This window comes from Leuciscus leuciscus (assembly GCF_965113295.1).
Source record: "Leuciscus leuciscus genome assembly, chromosome: 22".
Lineage (NCBI taxonomy): Eukaryota > Metazoa > Chordata > Actinopteri > Cypriniformes > Leuciscidae > Leuciscus > Leuciscus leuciscus.
Genome location: NC_138746.1, coordinates 10336256 through 10357306, shown reverse-complemented (window position 1 = coordinate 10357306; position 21051 = coordinate 10336256). Strand labels below are relative to the sequence as shown.

At 38.5% G+C, this 21051-nt stretch overlaps 1 protein-coding gene across 1 annotated transcript in view; it reads left to right on the top strand.

The window, feature by feature from the left end:
* lrpprc (leucine-rich pentatricopeptide repeat containing) overlaps positions 1-21051 on the top strand; it is a 63529-nt gene that overhangs the window by 26713 nt on the left and 15765 nt on the right. The window contains exons 23-30 of the mRNA XM_082154235.1: positions 3547-3754; positions 11058-11182; positions 12126-12232; positions 17982-18050; positions 18140-18230; positions 18307-18449; positions 18685-18847; positions 20500-20626. Coding sequence (XP_082010361.1) covers positions 3547-3754; positions 11058-11182; positions 12126-12232; positions 17982-18050; positions 18140-18230; positions 18307-18449; positions 18685-18847; positions 20500-20626 — 1033 coding nt within the window. The remainder of the gene's footprint in view (positions 1-3546; positions 3755-11057; positions 11183-12125; positions 12233-17981; positions 18051-18139; positions 18231-18306; positions 18450-18684; positions 18848-20499; positions 20627-21051) is intronic.

Genomic DNA, 21051 nt, shown 5'->3' with positions numbered 1-21051 from the left:
TATTATTGTTGCATTGTTGTATGTAATACTTAAAGTACCGTATGCCTCTGAATCTCTGCCTGCATACCTACCTTCATGTCAATATCAAATTTATTTCTAGAGCGCAGTTCCAGTAGTGGGATTGAATGTGAGATTGAATAAGTGCACTCAATAACGTCCACAATGGTTTGCGACACCCAAATGGCTGTTCCCTCAAATAGTGCCCTATTTAAAGTTTTTGGGCTTTTAGTATGAATATGTTAGCCTTACTGGTTTATGTCAGAATCCAATGTCAGATTGACGTTGATCTCCAACGTTGGACAGACGTTGTATTGTGGTTGAAAATGAATATCGGGTTGACGTCAGAAACCAACATCAGTCGGGTTCTGACGTCAACCCGTCTTTTATTTTCAATCAATATCCAACGTCAATCTGACGTCGGGTTCTGATGTCAATCAGATGCAGGGTTCTGACGTCAACCCGACTTTCATTTCCAACCAAAATGCAACCCCTGCAACCAAAATCATCCACTGACTGATGTTACTTTCTACTCAAGGACCTTGACAGATTTGTAGTGGAGTAAAAAGTATGATATTTGTCTTTCAAATGTAGTGAAGTTAAAGTAAAAAGTTTCCAGAAAAAATAATACTCAAGTAAAGTACAGATACTCAAAAAGTGTATTTAAGTACAGTACTCAAGTAAATGTACTTTGTTACTGTCCACCTCTGCTGTTTTGTGATGCTAGTGGGACATACATGTGTGCTTTTTGTTTGTTTGTTTATCCCGACCAGTGATGCGCGGGTTGATCCGAAATGAGCGGGTGCCTGCGGTCACCCGCGGTTACGAGTCATCCAAAAATATTTTTTATGATATTCGGGTCGCGGTCGGTCGGGTCGTTTGAAATAAAGATGCCAATTAAACCTTTGTAATTGAGAGAGCATAAGCGGAGTGGAGCGGTGAGAATCTTCGCTCATCGCTCACGGAACTGTCTACCCCTCCGCTCAAAGCTACATCAGGCCGCTCCGCTCATTATCGCTCGATCAGCGCTCAACGCAGTTTGATCCGCGCTCCACTCAAATCGCCCCCCGCTCGCTCCAAAAAGGGGAAAAAAAATCTACATGTAGCCTATATCACTGTAGCTTAGACCACAGCCTTACCTCCTAAAGAACTAATGAGCAACAACAACATTTTTCAAATAGAAATGTTTTATTTCAAATGACAAATTAGGCCTATGTAAGAAGGAATATAGCCTACACAAAGTCCTGTAAAATTAAACGAATAAATGGGCCTAATAATATGAATAACAATTATATAAACAAAAATATAGCCTACATAAAAATTTTAAAAGTAAATTTACTATTAGGCCAGAATTTTGATAAGTTAACTTTTGTGCAACGCGCACGATTAAAATTTAAATGGGCTTATATCCATTGTACACACAAACTGCTGTAAAATAAAACGAATAAATGGGCCTAATAATATAAATAAAATTTATATAAACAAAAATATAAAATAAATATACATAAACGTTTTAAAAGTAGGCCTAGGCTAAATTAACTATTAGGACAACATTCTTATAACTGAACTTGTGCGCAGCGCGCAGGATTAAAATTTAAATGGGCTTGTATCAATTGTTTGCATTTTACGCTGTATTTAATTTAGGCTACACTTTAAGTTACCGTATTCAATTTGCTAACCTTTTGCTTTCTTCCCAGCGTGTTCACATATCACACTGCATGTTTTCGAGAGATGTGTCTTTTTAGATTCCAAAATTAATCTTTAGGCCTACTGACTGAAACGATGTCGTTTTCTTCTACCACATAATAGTTAGTTTTACACCTGTATGACTTCTTATTTTCCTTTTTGAAGTAGCCTACTTTTTGAACTCCATTATTGAGCCGAGTTTTGACTGAAAATAGAATCCATCTTGCAGTCATCAACAGTAGACTGAGTCAGGCTTGACTGAGCATGCTTCAGAATCTTGGTGTGCGCGGAGCGAAATTGAAGCGGGAAATAGGGCGACGCTCCATCCTTTTAAAAATGCCGCTCTGCGTTCTGTCCAAGATCCGCCCGCTTGCTCCCGGAGTCCCGCTCCACTCCGCTCACATGCAATTTTCTATGAAAAACATAGGCCTACACTTTATTGGCTGAATAACTGGCGCGAAGATGACGCACGAGCTCAGTCTGCAGGTAGAGATGGAGGCGGCAAGAGAAAAGGTGAAGACTGGGGAGTGGAAGCTCCGCAAATACACAAACAGAAAGAGCAAAGTTGCCGAAATAATGAAAGATAATGACCAAAGTGCTGGCTTTGTCATGTGTATTTCTTGCTATGCATTTACTAGCCTACTTTTAAAAAATGCGGGTCAGGAAGCGGGTCGGGTACAATATTTTCTTTCTTTTTTTTTGCGGCCCGAGTTGCGGGCGGGTTAGTTGAAAACGTCGGTCGGGTCCGGGTTGTTTATAGATTGACCCGCGCATCACTGATCCCGACACAACAGCAATTGCTCAACCAATAAAGTTAGTTTTGGGTGGGAATATCTGTTTATTAACCAATGGAAGATGCCATTATTTTTGCAATTCACTTATGGCACAGAAACTATCACTTTAAGTATTATGAAGAAATGGAGATGAACAGCCTTACCGCTGTGAGTCATGGGAATTTGGGAGTTTGTCTGAGTGCCTGTGGCCAACACAGACTCCCATATTCACACAGCTGTGATGATGGTATCCTCATTCTCGCTCTCTCGCTCTCTTTCGCTCCCTCTCGGTTCTAGATGATTAGTATCGCCAGTGCAAACAGGCCCTATCGGTATCAGCCCATTAGCTAGCCTCTAAATAGCGCGTAAACACATCTTAATTATCTGGCTTGGTGACAGAGCAGCTGTGGAGGTGGACCCTCGCCCCTCTGCCAGATGGGAGCATCGCCCAGTAAAAAGCCTCCATTACGGCAGCGGATTTGCGGCGTATCCACGACCAGAGCCCGCCGAGTTCACGCCGGGCACTCGCCGCACACCTATAATTTCCCGGCATGCTTTTGCAGGGAACCGTGAAAAAAAAAAAAAAGCCTACTATTGTGGGGGCCTCTGTAATTGTAGTCTCGTTTAGAAATGCAAGTAGTAATTAGCGGCGAATTGGCATTATACAGCAGCATTTGCATCCCCGCTGGGTGTAAAATGTTGTTTTAATAGCGGTTTGTTTTCCCCACATGAAATTATCTAAGGGGGCTTTTATCACCTCTTCCCCTCTCTCGCTCTCTCTTTCGCACTCTCTCGTCTGGCGCCAGCCATCAGGGGACGGCAAAGCGTAAAGATATACAAATAATCTCCACAAGTCTATGAAACAGTCAATGAGACGGTTAAACCTTTGAATGAACTTGCGGTTTATCAGACTGCACCCTGAGTACCAAGAAGCCAATAGAATAGTGGTTGCATATCATTACCATATATCACTAGTTGCATGTAGAAGTTTCAAGCAGTGATTTGCAAAAGTTGGTTGTTGGTTAATTAGTCAAAATGTCGGATTTTTTTTGTTAATCTATCTTTCTCTCTCTTTCATGGCATCATAAAGAGGCGATAGACATGCTGAAGGAGATGAAGGAAAAAGATGTGCCATTAAGGGACGGCACGATCAGTTTGCTCACCCTTACGATGAACACAGCTGCATTGAAAGGAGATGCCAACACTATTCGACGCCTCCAGGAAACCATCTTCACCTTGGGCCTGGCCAAACCATCCAATAACCTCTGCTCACCCCTCATTGCTTGCTATTTGGAGAGGTAAGCTGGTAAACTCACTATACTTAGAATCTTGCCAAACGTTGTGCTGTTCCTGTCTTATGTAGCACCTACAGCTTTGCACATCCTTCTGAAGGATCCCTGCATTGCAACCGAATGCCTGACATCTCTTTTTAACAAGGTTGCGTTTTAACCATGCTTTTGAATTTAGGTCAGTTTTGAAGCACAAGAGAGACATAAAAAAATGTGGTGACACTTTATGTACTACTTATAGTGATAACAGTAAATTATAAATTATTACAAGCAACTAAACCAAATCCTATAGTAAGTACATGTTAGTTAAAGGGTTAGTTCACCCAAAAATGAAATTTGTCATTACCCTCATGTCATTCCAAACCCGCAAGACCTTTGTTTATCTTCGGAACACAAATTAGTATTGAGGTTTCTGAACCCAGCAACGTCATTGCAACTTTTAAGGCCCAGAAAGGTTGTAAAGACATCGTTAAAATAGTCCATGTGACTACAGTGGTTCAACCTTAATATTATGAAGCGACGAGAATAATTTTTGTGAGCAAAAAACAAAACCCAAAAAAGAAACTAGCCCTTTAATATTACTCCATTTTTTTGTAATCACACAAAAACAGATGGACACCACAAGGACTTTTGTGGTGTAACAAGGACACCAAAAAATAGTGAAACCTTTCTAGTGAAAAAAACTTTTTTTTTTTTTTTTTACATAGTTTTTAGTATGGGGGAAAAAACGTTAAATGAAATTATAGTCTTGACACATTTCCAATGAATAAAATGACAGTTAATGTTGTAATAAACGTGGTAATAACATGGTAACTTAAAAAAACAAACATTTACATCTTTGCACATTCACAAGTTGCTAAGAAGTTATTAATCAGATGCAATATGGTTTTGATTTAAAATTATTAAATAATTAATGTTTTATAAGCTTAAGTTCCACTGGGTCATAACTGACCCGGGAATGCAAAAGGTATATGAAGATTTTGAAACCTTTGGGAAGGTTAAGTTTAACCTTAATAGTTTTTGCAGTGCATTTCAGTGCAGATTGTTTTGTGAACCTGTCCAAATGTAATTCAGACTTCAATTAATTCAGAATTTTATCGAAAAAAATAGGGCTGCACAAACTTCTGGACCCAACAGCAAAGCCACAGCCTGTAAACATGCTGTAATTCATTTCACATTCAAAGATGTCATTAACTCAGTCATCTTAAAAAAGAGTCTTTTTTTTTTTTAACTCCAGGCAGAGGGTGGAAAGTGATAATGTATAACTAAATTCTGACTGTTTTTGTTGCAAGAAACCTTGACTAAAACTATAAGAGGATCTCAGTCCAAACAATTACGGTATGACCTCTCTAAGTAGTGAGTTTGGAAACAACATGAATATAATCTGAAAACAAACATTAATAACAATGTTAGATTGTAAAGGGCAGAGTTCCACTCCTCCCTAAGCTTGTCGTCTCACTGTTCATTTCATATAATCTGTCATTACCTTATAGCAAAATGCAGCATGAGGGGAAAAGGAATTAACTTCCACAAGTTGGGCCCCTCTGTTCCGCCCCCCCATTCGTTCAGGTCTATTTGTAAGAGCAGCTTTTAAGCAGATCAACTAATTTGCATGTTAATTATGCACCCTGTGCTAATTACTGGATTTTCCTGGGCCATGCGGTGCACTGCGTAAGTGCCTTTCCCCCTCCCCACTGTGGGATACTGAGGTTGGCAATACACCTTCACTGATAGCTCTATAGTCAACACACAACGCACATATGGGCTTCCTGGGTGCCCCTCAGAGACTGTTTGTTTTTCTGTCACTTGAGTGCCACAACCACACTGGCACGTGCAAGCTTTAATTGCTGCCTTGTGTGCGATAAGGTTTCCAATTTAGCTCAGGTTCATTAAGGAGCAGATACGGAGAGATCAGAGCGACTCTCAGCAGAGACTCTGATAAACCGTGAACGTTCACGTCTCACACACACACACACGCTCTGACTGGCAGCCACACATCCCAGTGGAGGAGAGCCGTCTCAGAGCTCGCAGCAGCCAGGCCTGTTTGGAATCGGCCTTAACTATATTGTACCTGTCTGATTTGTCTATGATATTGTACAATATGCTGTAGTTATATTTAATGTCATAGTTAAACTACTATGAATATTTTGGTTGGAGACAGAAAGAATGATGCTTATTCCTAGGAAAGTATTAAATTCGTCCTTGTGAAGCAGGAAAAATGGTTGAATTCTGCAGAATGGATTTAACCGTGGCACTCATTGGTGGCCTAAAATGCTGTGAAATTAGTTACTGTAACATAAACAATAAACATGCAAAGGGCGAGTGATGGAGTTCTGAGGTGTGTGTGACATGATTTCAAATCTTGCTTTTGTGTGTGTGTGTGCACATTTCTAATTTTTGTTGACGTTTAGGTTTTAGTTACCAAAATCTATTTTTAATGGTTTTAGTTAAGTTTTAGTTTTAACGGTAACAACGGATCGTATTTATTATGTTTAAAATACTTCTTGGCGGATAAACATCATTATTAGATATACAGGCATATTAATACTACTTTAGCGATGATGGAGTTTGGCATAAAAACAAATCTTTAATGCATAGTGATTTATTAAAAAAAATATTCCCCCCCCCAACTCTGTAATTGTTCGGTTAAAATAACTTAAGTTAGTTAGTTCCTTTTTTTGTCAATATCGTTCGATTAATATTCGCTTATTTTGTGCGTAGATGTAGTCAAAGGACATTGGTAAATATTATTACTAGTACATTTATTTTGTTTCATCCAAATATTGGTGAGTAAAGCATCATGAAGTTGAATCAGGACTTTATTAGCTTCAGAACATTGTTGTGCATGTGCATCATGAAAACAGCAAAAAAATTATAAATAAAAATCAACTTGCATAAGATGACGTTTTGTCCAATCGGGCCTTCGACCTAAAATGACTGACACCCCTGCTGTAGGCGACTATTATGATCTCCAGAAGGATAGAATGCTTCAGAATGTTCTCTCCGTTCTGCCGTCATCCATCTCTCTCCACTCGTCTCTGTCTCCTCTTTGGTCTGGGCTGCGCTAAAGAGGACAAAGCGGTGTGTGTCAGTGTCTCGTCAGCATGTCAGCTGTAATGACTTAATGAACACTTCTCTATGGGATTAACTCTGACAGCCGTCAGCCCGTCTCCACGACAACAGCAGCCGCCGCTCCCAATCCGTATCCACCATCTCTAATGAGCCTAACAAAGGGAATTGCCAGAACTTTTTGTTTTTGTGGAAGGCATGTCTTTGAGGGACAGGAACTCTAAAAAGAGAGAGAGGATGTCGAAGGCCACCAGACGTTTGTCATAAACTGCGTCACTTGCATATATATCGAGGAAGGACAGTTTTTGGAAAGTTTAAATTGGGACTGTTTACTTTCAGAAATCATTGAAAGTATCCTGTTAGTTTTGTTTGATCAGTGTATTCGAGTCAAACCACTGAGCATTAACCCTCCCTGACTACCAACACACGCGCACACACTTTTCAATGTAAAGGAAAAAAGAAATAAAAAAGCAGTCGTTCTCTTTTGAAAGTGGAAAGGGTGATAACATGGGTGCCAATCTCGGTAACAAAAGAGATGGGAGTCAGGGATGTAGGGAGAGTGTCACAAGAAGAGGAGGTTCAGAAGAGGGGTGGATGAAATTAGCTTTCTTGTCTAATCCTTCAGGTTCCTCGCGCAAAGCACTCGCATTTGCTTTTTTATTCTCCTTCAACTTAATTGGCTGGAAAGTGCTTGACATGCAAAGTTAGTGACATTAAGAGGAACATGTTGCAGTAAGCCTGAGCGCCACTGACAGCTAAATTGTATCCGGGGAAATTATGAAGCCTTCAACATGGTTAATTCTTTTTTGGGGGGCTTAGTTAGGCGAGGATGGAGAAGGGGGGCTGGGTTTTGAGGGAGGGGGTGGGGTAATTGCCGTTGTGGACGACTCATCTCATATTGATGGGAATTGTGTAGAAGTCTTCTGGTTTTATGCCGGCTATGCTTTGCGGAGCTGGGTAGCGTAACCTCTGTGTCACATCATATTCAAGTGGCATTGTAAATTAATTTAGTTCAAGGAATTTCTGCTTTCATCTGGCCTCATTGTAAACAGAACCATTTAGAAGTTCTGTTGAGTTTAGACATTTTAAATATACTATATATGTATGAGTTTTCACTGGGGTAGCAACCATTTATAGTCAACGCTGTAAACATTGACATAATAAAGTGATTTAAAAATATATACAAAAAAATGTTGTTCTTTATAAAAAAGAATTACAGTACAGTTAGATTCAGATTGGTAAATACTGTGGTCAATTATATTTGTGAAATGACTGCAAAACTGTACTGTATAATAAAATTAAAAAAATTCTCGCATTATGAAGTTATTTCAACTTTGATAAATATACATGCCATACACAGGATAATGTTCAGTCAGCTAGTCAATGTGGGAAGTCTTTTTGTCATAATGACGATCTGACTGTACATTATCTCTATACCATGGTTTGGCTGAGTACTCGATTCTATTTAGCTGGAAGGTGCACTGTTCTATATTATTGCGCTGCTTTCATTGACACACACACACACACACATATATTTATATATATAATTTTTTTTTTATATATATACACACGCACACACACGCACACACACACACACACACACATACCACTTGCACACAGAGAGTGGAGATTGTGCTGCGCACACACAGAAACATTCAGGCTCAAAGATACCTATCAACACTGCCCACGACTTTTATTCATAAAATAGCTTTGCTACTGAATCGCTACATTATATTTCTCGGCAACGAGGGGGTTTTGAAGGAATTAAACTCACAGTTTAGAGAGAGACCCTGCACACAGGGTCTCTCTCTCTCTTGCGCGCGCTCAAGTGCATTACGCAATCATCCAGCGTGTGTTCGAATTGGCTCTTGACTCCCGCTTGATGAATAATATTGTCGCTCTTCATTCCAATTAAGTGCGATTGCCTAAGAGCTGGCGTCACGTTCCGGCTCAATCACTGCCCTGTTTTTTGTCCATCTCCCTCATGCACCCCCTCTCCTGCTTCCATTCAACCCACCTTCCAAGGTCATCTCTCTCTAAAGCACATATTCCTTCCCTGACTGTATAATCTCCGGGGTTGAAAACACTACTGAAATTACACCTGTTAAAACCCCAGCGGTTCACTTCCCCTCCACACCCGCCCCTCCTGCCGGTGCCCTCTCTGCTTTGACCTCTGTGTGATTGGCGTGGTAATTACCCAATCACTCGATGGCTGCCACAGCAGTCACAATAGAGTGATTGGAGTGGTGTTTTTCTTGTCTATTCCTTTGCTTTATTCCTCTGTCAGGCCTCTGTCAGCCCTGGCACTGAGCTCTTTGTTAGAAAGGGGTAGAGATTGGGTGGAAGAGAGGGAAGATGATGTGAGATAGGGGAGAGAGCAGATCTAATTTTTGTTGCCCTATTCTGCCAAGCGTCCCAGTTGGGGGTGAGGGCAGTAGGGGCTGTAGAGAAAGGCGGGAGACACAAGAAGTTACATATTTGACCATCAAATATTCATTTTATATATATATATATATATATATATATATATATATATATATATATATATATATATATATATATATATATATATATATATATATAGATAGATATAGATATATATATAAAATATAAAATATAAATTTAGTTTCTTAATTAAATGTAATGTTTAAAAAAGTATCTGCAACTTCATTAAGAACAACAAAGTAGTTTGACCAGAGTCCTGCACGGGTCCATTTTTGGAGACCCGTACCCGCAAAGTTCAGCACCAGATCCGACCCGGCACCTGTGATAATATCAAAATTTAATCCGCACCCGCCCAGACCCGTTAATATTTGGCCCGTTACCCGACCCGTGTCCGCGATAAACCACACAGACACAGGTGACGCGTTCATGTAACAACATGTAAGGGTGCCCTGCCAATAACGCACCTAAAAGCTGTCACAAAGAACTGGGAAAAGTAATGATTATTAATATGTCAAATATATCAATGAGACATTTCAATTGTTTATTAATAAGCAAGTGTTTTCTGTGTCAAAGATGACGATGCTGACTCGCGATCTTCGCAGTAGTGAACGCGCCAGAGAGAAATGCACATTTCATGGATTATAAGCAGAGAACAGTCTGTTTTTTTTCGTTTTGAATTGTTTTGTTTAAAAGTACACATTTCATGCTTTCTATTTCTCAGGTCTCTGAGGCAAGTAGCTTATACGATGAGTTTCGGTTCATTTAAGAGACGACCAGTTCATGCGCGGGCGCCTCCGTGTCCTGATTATATTGCCTGCCTGCTATATTTACTTCTTATTTATTAAATCCAGGAATTTGGTTGATGAAACATTGATTAAAATTAAAAAACAATTAATACAAAACGAAATTCACTTTAAAGAAAGGTTTTCTACAAAAACAAACTTAATGAAGTGGTCAAAACCATGTCTGCTCACTCCATTTGTCTCACGATGTTTGTGCTTTTTAAGACATAGACATTTAAAAATAAAGTTAAAATTTTACTATTTAAAATCATTTTATTCAATGTTTAGTTAGATTTTTTTGATTTGCATATTTATTTAAATAAATAAAAATTCGGTAACACTACTATAAGGTTTAATTTCTTAACTATAGTTAAAATAAACTAAGAATGAACAATACTTCGACAGCATTTATGAATCTTAGTTAATGTTAATTTCAACATTTGCTAATGCATTAATAAAATGAAAAGTTGTATTTGTTAACATTAGTTAATACACTGTGAATTAACATGAACAAACAATGAACAACTATTTGTATTAACTAACATTAACAATGATTAAGAAATGCTGAAGCAAATATATTGCTCATTGTTAGTTCATGTTAGTTAATACATGAACTAATGTTAACAAATGAGACCTTATTGTAAAGTGTTACCCAAAATTCAATAAATCAGAATTCCATTGTGATATAAAAATTGTTTACAAAAGTAAGCAATGCAATGAATCAAAAAAAAGTTAGAGATGAAAGCTTTATAGAGGCAAAGTATAACAAAGGCTTGATGCCGAAGTATCGGGGGGAAAATAAAAGGCTGAAGTGTGCAGTTATGTTTTGCTTCTACAAAAAGTAACTAAAACTTGTCATTAAGAACTATTTTAATGCGCAAGTTTAATGAACAGTTTCACTTTTCTTTTTTGTGATGAAATACAATACCATGAGAACAGCAGTAAACGCAATACGAAGATTTTATACTGGCACATGCTTAGTGCTGTTTTGGTATAATATTCATGTTCTTCTGCAGTGGGGACAGTGCGGGTGCATTCGATGCCGTCGTGGAGTGCCATAAACAATACAACCAGATGCCCAAAATCCATGACCTCATCTGCAGCCTGGTGGAAAAAGGAGATGCCACACTATTACAGAAAGGTGTGTGACACCCACTTACACGTACATCCCATTAATTACAGTTCTCTGTCACTTGCTAGTCACAAGTAGTGTGTCTGTGTGTGACTGCTGTCTGTTCAGATGGTCATATGTAGAAAGTGTGTGTTCTGTGTTTTTCAAGAGTGCCACCCACTAAAGGGCAGGTTGGACTGCCTAGATGATGGTGGTTTCAATAGTCTCTGTCTTTGTCAGGGTTAGTGGAGGGGTTAAGTGCTTTGTGTGTTGGGGGTGAGTGGGTTTGAAGTGTTAAGGTAGTGAGACCTCTACGGTGGAGGGCCACTTTACAACCCCAATGACCCGGCACTCTGCATGTGCCATGGCAAACTCATTCATAGACGTAAACGTACATATACCTGCACGAGTTCAGCCTCTTTGTGTTGCTGTCGCTTCTCTGGACTATTCTGAAGTGGCAAGCAATGAGTCCAGATCTGTATGTCATTGAGTGCCAATGGAGAGATCTCAAATGGGCAATTTTAACAAGGAATCTGTTCAATCGAACTGCATTCAAGCAATACTCTCAATATAGAGAGAGGTGTCTATAGGAATGGTAGTTATTTTTAGAATATTTTAAAAAGCTGCACTACCAAATAATAAATCTAAACTTAAATCTACAGTGCCAGTGTTTTTAGCCATAACTGTCTGCGCTTGTTCAAAAAGCTATCCGAACACCTAGACTAGATGCACAACATACACTGCACTTCACTTGTAATTCACATGTACTGAATGTAGGAAGCTTCTATATTTTACATACACTTACACCTGACTGTTGAAGTGTGATTAAATGAAAGACTGGACTGCTGAAAGCACCCTTTTTTTCTCTCTCTCTTTTTTAAGACATTTACTTATGCTTAAGGTTGATGGATTAGCTTTAAAGAAAGTACGCAAATGTTTCTTCACCTTCCCATCTCTCTCTTTCATTTAACAGTCATGGAGTTTTTGAGTCAGGAGCGGGGTGAGATGATGATGCTCTACGACCTTTACTTTGCGTTCCTGCAAACGGGCCGCTACAAGGAGGCACGCAAAATCATCGAGGTGGGACTACTGTTATTGTGTTCAAACCACTCAGCTATTTAACAGCTTTAATTGCTGCCACACTGATATTTCCACTTTTAATTTAGATTGGCTTCAAAGCCACACTAATGCCATTCATGCAAGACAATAGGTACAATGTTTTTTCAGCGGATTTGAGTTTGGGAGTGTGAAGGAGAAAATGACGTCTACAAAGACCACTCATTTTTGAAACCGCTAACATGGATGTTTTGTGATTTTATTGTTTTTGTCACTATATTGAATCTATGCACTCATACCAATTCCTTTTATTATCATTAATTGTCATTACTAGGCTTTGGCATTATAAAACCATTCTCATTTGAAAGTAGAAAATGATGACAAAAGTTAACAAAGATGAGCAAAACTGAGATGCCTCTTCCATACTAATACAAAAAAAACCTACATTTTTATTAATTCAGTTAATTCGTTTTAAATGTATAATTTTACATTTGGTTAATCATTTTATATTTCTGTGTTTAAATTTATAGTTTTTAGTTCTGTCAAATCAATTGCATCTAACAAAAGTTTGTTGTGTGTATATACTGTGTGTGTGTGTGTATATATATATGTATATGTATATATATATATATATATATATATATACACTCACCTAAAGGATTATTAGGAACACCTGTTCAATTTCTCATTAATGCAATTATCTAATCAACCAATCACATGGCAGTTGCTTCAATGCATTTAGGGGTGTGGTCCTGGTCAAGACAATCTCCTGAACTCCAAACTGAATGTCAGAATGGGAAAGAAAGGTGATTTAAGCAATTTTGAGCGTGGCATGGTTGTTGGTGCCAGACGGGCCGGTCTGAGTATTTCACAATCTGCTCAGTTACTGGGATTTTCACGCACAACCATTTCTAGGGTGTACAAAGAATGGTGTGAAAAGGGAAAAACATCCAGTATGCGGCGGTCCTGTGGGCGAAAATGCCTTGTTGATGCTAGAGGTCAGAGGAGAATGGGCCGACTGATTCAAGCTGGTAGAAGAGCAACTTTGACTGAAATAACCACTCGTTACAACCGAGGTATGCAGCAAAGCATTTGTGAAGCCACAACACGCACAGCCTTGAGGCGGATGGGCTACAACAGCAGAAGACCCCACCGGGTACCACTCATCTCCACTACAAATAGGAAAAAGAGGCTACAATTTGCACAAGCTCACCAAAATTGGACAGTTGAAGACTGGAAAAATGTTGCCTGGTCTGATGAGTCTCGATTTCTGTTGAGACATTCAGATGGTAGAGTCAGAATTTGGCGTAAACAGAATGAGAACATGGATCCATCATGCCTTGTTACCACTGTGCAGCCTGGTGGTGGTGGTGTAATGGTGTGGGGGATGTTTTCTTGGCACACTTTAGGCCCCTTAGTGCCAATTGGGCATCGTTTAAATGCCACGGCCTACCTGAGCATTGTTTCTGACCATGTCCATCCCTTTATGACCACCATGTACCCATCCTCTGATGGCTACTTCCAGCAGGATAATGCACCATGTCACAAAGCTCGAATCATTTCAAATTGGTTTCTTGAACATGACAATGAGTTCACTGTACTAAAATGGCCCCCACAGTCACCAGATCTCAACCCAATAGAGCATCTTTGGGATGTAGTGGAACGGGAGCTTCATGCCCTGGATGTGCATCCCACAAATCTCCATCAACTGCAAGATGCTATCCTATCAATATGGGCCAACATTTCTAAAGAATGCTTTCAGCACCTTGTTGAATCAATGCCACGTAGAATTAAGTCAGTTCTGAAGGCGAAAGGGGGTCAAATACAGTATTAGTATGGTGTTCCTAATAATCCTGTGTGTGTGTGTGTGTGTGTGTGTATATATATATATATATATATATACACACACACAAACACACACACACACACACACACACACATAAAAAAAGTAATGTATTATTGTATGTGATTTATTTTCATATTCTCATATCATTTAACAAATTCTCTGAAAGGCAATATCTTTGTACATATGGGGGGTGGGGGTGGGGGGGGGGGGAGTAAGCTATAGCTCTCACACACTCTCCTGGGTTTTATTGAATGAGAAGAGCATTGGCTCAAAGTACAACTGGCAGCAAAACTTCACATCCTGTTTCAGTACTGTGAAGTTTTCAGCATGTGTAGATGCCTTTAATTGTCTGGAGAGACTTAGCCTCTCTGTTCTCAAGTCAAGCATTTCAGCGAATGCTCTATTCGAGACGTAACCGATTTTGAGACGCTTGACGTGTTTTGAGCGCTTCGTCCAGGATGCGTCTTGGGGGACATCTTTAGGCTGTGTTCTGTCTTGTTCTTCCAGAACACAGTGTCTCAGGAGTCTACACTTCTACTGTGAAACCGCTCTAACAAAGCCATTTAGATGTTCAATTAGCCAACCGCTCTAATACAACGCCATTCAACTCCCTCAGTGCTGCCATGTGGGAGTGTTGCAGAATGTCAGGACTTGTCAAGCCACTTCAGTGTCTTTTTTATTTATTTATTTTTACTTATGCTGCATTTTCTTTATCCTTTCCTCTCTTATCTGTGCTAATTCTGTTGTATCATTGTCTGTATGGATGAAAAATAAGCCTGAGCTTGGATTTTACAGATCCATCAGTCAGGGGCTTTTAACCAAGAAAATATCCCTTCTCCAGACAATTCCCAGTGTCTGCAAATCTAGAGCATGTCATTTGTCTCCATTTTTCATATATACACCGGATCATAGCAATTCCTCTGGGATGTTACTTTAGCCGATAAGCTATCGATGGTCACCTCAGGATACAGCTATCTCAAGCAGCTTTGACTTTCATTGTTTTGAGAGGTTAATTTGGGATGCAAGTTAAAATCCCTCTTAAAGTATTTGCTTATTTTTGTTATTTTAATTTTTTCTTGGAAACATACTAATCCAATACTGCTCTTACATCATCCTAGGCTGATGTCAAATGAGGTTAAATCATTCATGTTCCATGACTCCTACAAGGCACAGTTTAGATAGCCCTCGTCTCTTTTTTTGAACTAATACACACAAAAATGCTTGAATATTTAGTCAATTTGCACCAAACTTCATTAGCACTGAAATGTTTTTTTATGTTGTTAACTGAACTTATATATTGTCTAGTTGAAACATTAGCTGGTATTTGGCAGTGTTATTTTAGCACTATTTAAATACTGTTATAATATTTATTAGGCTTTTCTTTTTGTTTTCTTTTTAGTAAATAGTTGTAGTACACAAGTAGTAGTTTAGAACATAGTGGTTTTATGTGCTTTGCTATTGTGTATATATATGTATATTTTAATATGTCTTTTATAGCTTTATTTTAATTGTAGTTTGTCAGTTACCAAAAAAAAAAAGTATTAATTTTTGGTTAACAACACTATAACAACCGTACAATTACAACACTGTTTTTTTGTCATATTGACATTGATCTAGAACCATCTTTTCCATGCATATCTAAATGTTTGTCTAAGCAGTTTGTTCTGATTGGCTGCTATTGTACCACATCATGCAGTATTTTACTAGAAAATGATTAGGCACTGTTGGAAATGTATTAAATTTAAGTTAATTTGTGGTAGTGCACAATATAAGCTCTTCATTGTGTCCATTTGGAAATCAGTTTTGATTTTAGTTTTAACATTTTTTAGTAAATATTGTAAATCATTTAAACTATTGGATCCTGAAGTCTCGTTTAGGTGCATTTGATCAGTGTTGAATAGACCTGCTCTAGAAATTTGCCATCAGTCATTTGAAAACAGATCCCTCAGTGATATCTTTCTACACCTGGTAGCTACAATAGTTTTATACCGCTGAAGTTCCCCCACTATAAACTCTCTAAAAGTTAGTGTTTAATGGTGGCTCGTCGAGCATCCTTGTGCTTGACGGGTCAAAAGCCCCACTCGTTCTGTGGAGCGTTTTCCACATGGCCTCTCTTCTATCCAGAGCTGGCTAATTAAAAACACTGATATCTAAGTAGCATTAGCAGACACAGAGCTCTACTCCACTCTCTAATAGAAACTTTAAGTGCAGTGATGGAGTGCTGGTCAGGAGATTGTGCTGTCTATAATTGTCAGATTATTAATAATGGTGGTAATTAAGTGAAATGCTGGTTAAGGTTTTGGTGTAATTAAAATGGTTGTCACACTGTGAGTGTTTCTGAGTGTGTGACCTGTGTTTGAGAGAATGATGACATCTTCAGTGTGATAGGCGTTTTTGCTCAAAGGTCTGAATAAATGGGGAGTTTTTGTTTACTGTAACTTTGCGAAGGCCATAAATGATACACTTTGGTGCCCCTTAACTTTTTTTTTTTTTTTGGAAAAGACTCGATAGCAGTTAATGGGAGTTTATGGCTAGATTGGGTTTAAACTGCATGTAGACAAACTGTATATCCTAAATTTTGATAGCCAGGTTGCAACTACTACTCAAACTTTCATAATTATGAAATTCTGTAATTGCGAAATTTGCCATTGTTTTTTCCTCAAGGTCGATTGACTGATATGTTGCTAATAAAATTTCTTAAATGCCACTTTCACACAGCAGCATTGATTGGGACCGGACTGGACAACTAGTCTCACATTATACAGGAGTTTGAGAGAGCCGCTCTACGCTGCACAAACTCGTGTCTACCGTGTTGCGGATTTTCATACGTTTTTTCGGTATCTTACAGCGACCGAGATATGAGCTGTGTCATCTGAAGGTTTTAGATTCAGTCACAGTTCTCCACCGGAACTGCTCTATTTTCGATTTCTATTTTATAACCTTTGCATAGAAACTGCCTAATTGCTACCTGAAAATTTGTACAGGATGTAGAAAAATGATCATTGTCTTACTGAGCTAGAACTGTCAGAAAATTGTTTAAGCAGATTAGTAGCTTGCTGTATTTACTAATTATATTTATATTAACTGAATATGGCTAAAATCTTGATAGAGAACGAATACATAACCAGCAGAATCATCCATTTTATTTCCTTTACTCAAATTTTAGAGTTTGATATTTTGTGCCTGTGCGGTGTAATGAATATTTTTCACTACAGTGCCTCATCTGTCACTCTATGTCTTTACATGTCACTGAGTTTATATTGCTCCAGACTCCAGATTTTCTTAATCATCTGACCTAGATGTTCTTTTGGGTATTGGCTGTGCAGTGAGAGAGAGAAAGTGTCTGTGTGTGTGTGTGCGAGCATGGGTCAAATTGATGTGAGTGTGTGTTGATTTGCTCTCTTATATAGGAAGATTGGAGGGGTGGGGGTGCTCATCATCCTGGATTTACTTAAGGGAAGATTTGCCCCACGGGCTTTATGCATCAGGCCCAGGGGCCGCTTCTAAAAAAAAAAAGACTACGACTGTGCTGCGGTTTAATTTTGGTCTTATTTGCTAAGCAGATTAGGCTTGAGGAAGGCTGGAGAGATTTTGAACTTAGCCTGGAGGCTGATTTGTAGGAGAGTAATTCCGTTTGGATGCTGCTGGTACAATATCCTTCAAGAGGAGATACAATTGGAATTTAGACAACTGACTGTGTGTGTGTGTGTGGTTTACGTCTGTGTGTGAAAAATCTCATTTACTGTGGGTGGGCCAGATTATCATGATTTAGTGATTATGGTAGAGCTAATTATGTTGTTGTACTTGATCTATTTTCAGTCAGTGCTGCCCCTAATGTTTTGTTTTGTGTTTTTTTGGTGTGTTTTTTTTTTGTGAGTTGCGATTTGCTTAATGTGACATCTCGTACATTTTCTTTACCATGTGCAGACTCCTGGTCTAAGGGCACGAGCGACCCGTCTGCAGTGGTTTGCAGAAAAATGTATCACAGCCCAACAGGTCAGTGTTTCCCTGCTGTTCTCTCTTGAGAAACTGATTTGCTATAGATCAATAGAGTGTGTATCACCGTTTGAATCTTTCTTCCCCAGATGGAGCCCCTTGAGAACATGGTGGACATGACTGTCAAGCTGTTTGAGTGTGACAGAGATGACATGTACCACTATTTGCTCCGCCTCTGCAGTAAGTATTGTGTGTTGGACCTGAGATTCCAAACAGTGGATGGGTGTTACCACGCTGTTTTCTTTTCTCTTGTCAGAGGAGACCAATGACTGGCGTAAGGCTGAGGCGACCTGGATGAAAATGCAAGAGGAGAATTTGGCTCCAAGAGAGAGAACATTGCGTTTGCTTGCTGATGTCCTCAAAAACAATAACCAGGAGGTGCCCTTTGAGGTGCCTGAGGTAAAAGAACACTCATTGTCTAATGTAAAGTCTGTGTCCTGAAACAAAAGCAGTTGAAAACCCCTGCCCTACAGTCTTTGGATCTGTTTCTTTGGTCAGATACATTCAGCTGTTTTCATCATGTTTTCATTATAATCACTTTAGGGGGTGGAAACCTTGCATTAATTAAAATTTAATTATTATCCAGAGTTAAAGGAAGCATTATGGTGTATTGATGTGGCTGTTTTATGTGTAGGTGTGGTTTGAGGAGGTCAAAGGTCAGCCTGAGGTATTCTTAGAGCAAGAATCTAGAAATGCGTCTCCTCCTCGTGAAAGGGTTACTACATTCACTAAAGAGGCCACGGTTGAGGACTACAAAATCAAACTCCTGTCTCTTTGCAAGAAGGGCAAAGTTCAAGGTTTGTTTTTTAAAGCTACACTATGTAACTTTTTTTTGGTTTGAAATGAACAATTTAAATAATGAATGAGTACATCATAAAACCATCTTCCAAAATGTGTTTTTGCCTTGCCCTAAATGACTGATAAACCTACAATAATTATTTATATTTTAGAGTTGTTGGGACAGGTTTCCTGTAAAAACTGCAGACGTTTGTCATTTTGTCTGTGTGTGTTTACTTCATATTTGTAAAAAAGGACCAGGCTATTACTATATGCAGAGGCAGGGGTCATAGTAGCTTGAAGCCACAAGAAATGAACCTTAAACCGAAAAGAGGTTACGAGCACAAAGGCATAGCAACAGTACCGTAATAAAACACAAATCAACATAGTTTCTGTTGCATTGTATTTTCTATGCATTGACTGTTTACAAGGCAGTTTATTTTGATAGCAATTCCAGTCTCTTAACAGGTTATTGCTTTGGTCTGTTTGCCTGTAAATTGCCTTGCCAAGTTATAATAGTTTCCACTGTTTTACCTTATCTGACATGTATGGAAGTTTGTTTCCGCCAATTAATTAATCAAAAAAAAGGTAATTGCGACTTATCTAACAAATACTTTTTTTCTTGCACTTGCAAGTTTACATCTTGCAATTCTGACTTATTTTTTCTCGGAATTGAGATATAAATTCACAATTGCGAGTTATAAAGTCCGAATGGCAAGATATATAAACTTGCAATTCTTAGAAATAGTCGTAATTCTTAGATATAAACTCTCAATTCTCAGAAATAAAGTTGCAATTCTGATAAATAATCAGAATTGCAAGATATAAACTCGCAAATTGTGAGTTATGAAGTCAGAATTGTGAGAAACTCACAATTGCGAGAAAATGTCAGAATTGTGAGCTGACTTTTTACTTTATAATTCTCAAATGCTAGTTTATTCCTCACAATTCCTTATTGAAATTGTGATTTTAAAGCTCACAATCGTGAATTTATTTCTCAGAATTGAATCTCCCAATTCTGAATTTTGTAATTCGCAATTGCTCGTCTAATTCTGGGAAAAAAGTCAGAATTGCTAAAGGCAAACTCTCAATTATGAGAAAAATTGTCAGAATTGAGATAATATCTGAAGAATATCCATCTTTTGAGTTTTGATGTCGTTAGTGACATTCGCACTGATAAGGCGATCATCTGTAACCAGTGCTGTGCATCAAGCCATCAGATTCACTTACGCAGAATAGCGGAGCCATAGCACAACTAAATAAGGAACAAAATAATGTTCCTCCGAAAGTTTCTTGTAGTTTTATTCTTCAATCGTTAGAGAGCCTAAAGTTAATTAATATAAAGCTTTTAATTACATTTAAAATGTTATAATTTTATAATAAAAATTAAATATATTAATATTATATATTTATCTAACATAATAAAAAATATATTTATATAATAAAAATATTATGTTGCTTAGATTGGCAAGTCAGGTTTATTTATAGATTGATTTATACAATACAAATTGCTACAAAGCAGCTTTACAGTACAGTAAAAATGAGTGTGACCATCTCGATTCATTTTTTTGGAATGAAACAATGTTGTTTTAAAGGATGCTGAAATGCAGTATTATCTGTAGCGATCTGATGTCGAGTAGATCATGTATATACTCTTGTTTCTGATCCTCAGAGGCCTTCGACGTCCTGAAGGAAGTAGATAGCAGGGGCATGGTGCTCGGCCCTGCTGCATATGATAACCTCATCAAAGCCCTCCTGTCCAGAGGCAACATAGAGGATGCCATCGCTGTCAAGAACATGTAAGTCTGTCTATGGGGGGTCGCATTTTATCCAATATCTTTTACATTTGCATGGTAAAGATGTTCAGGTTGCAAAATTACAGGTTTTAAGGTCACAGACCCGTTTTTGCAGAAGAAAATCTTCTTGATTTGAAACGGATGAATAAGCTTCCAGTCAAACACACACACAAATATATACATGCATGCAAAGTGAGCAGTCTTATGGTTTAAGCCCTTTCAATGTTACCAGATAATCTCTGAGCTCTCAGAAGAGCTTGTCAAGATGCAAAAATGACAGTCATTTGCCGATTAGTAATAGATCTTTGTGTTGTACTTTTGCTCTGGCGATCTTTGATTTATCTATAAAGCTCTGCTGGTTTACTGGGTCGCATTATACGTCTGATGATATGTCCTCATGAAAAAAAGCCATTGCCCCTATAATCTTG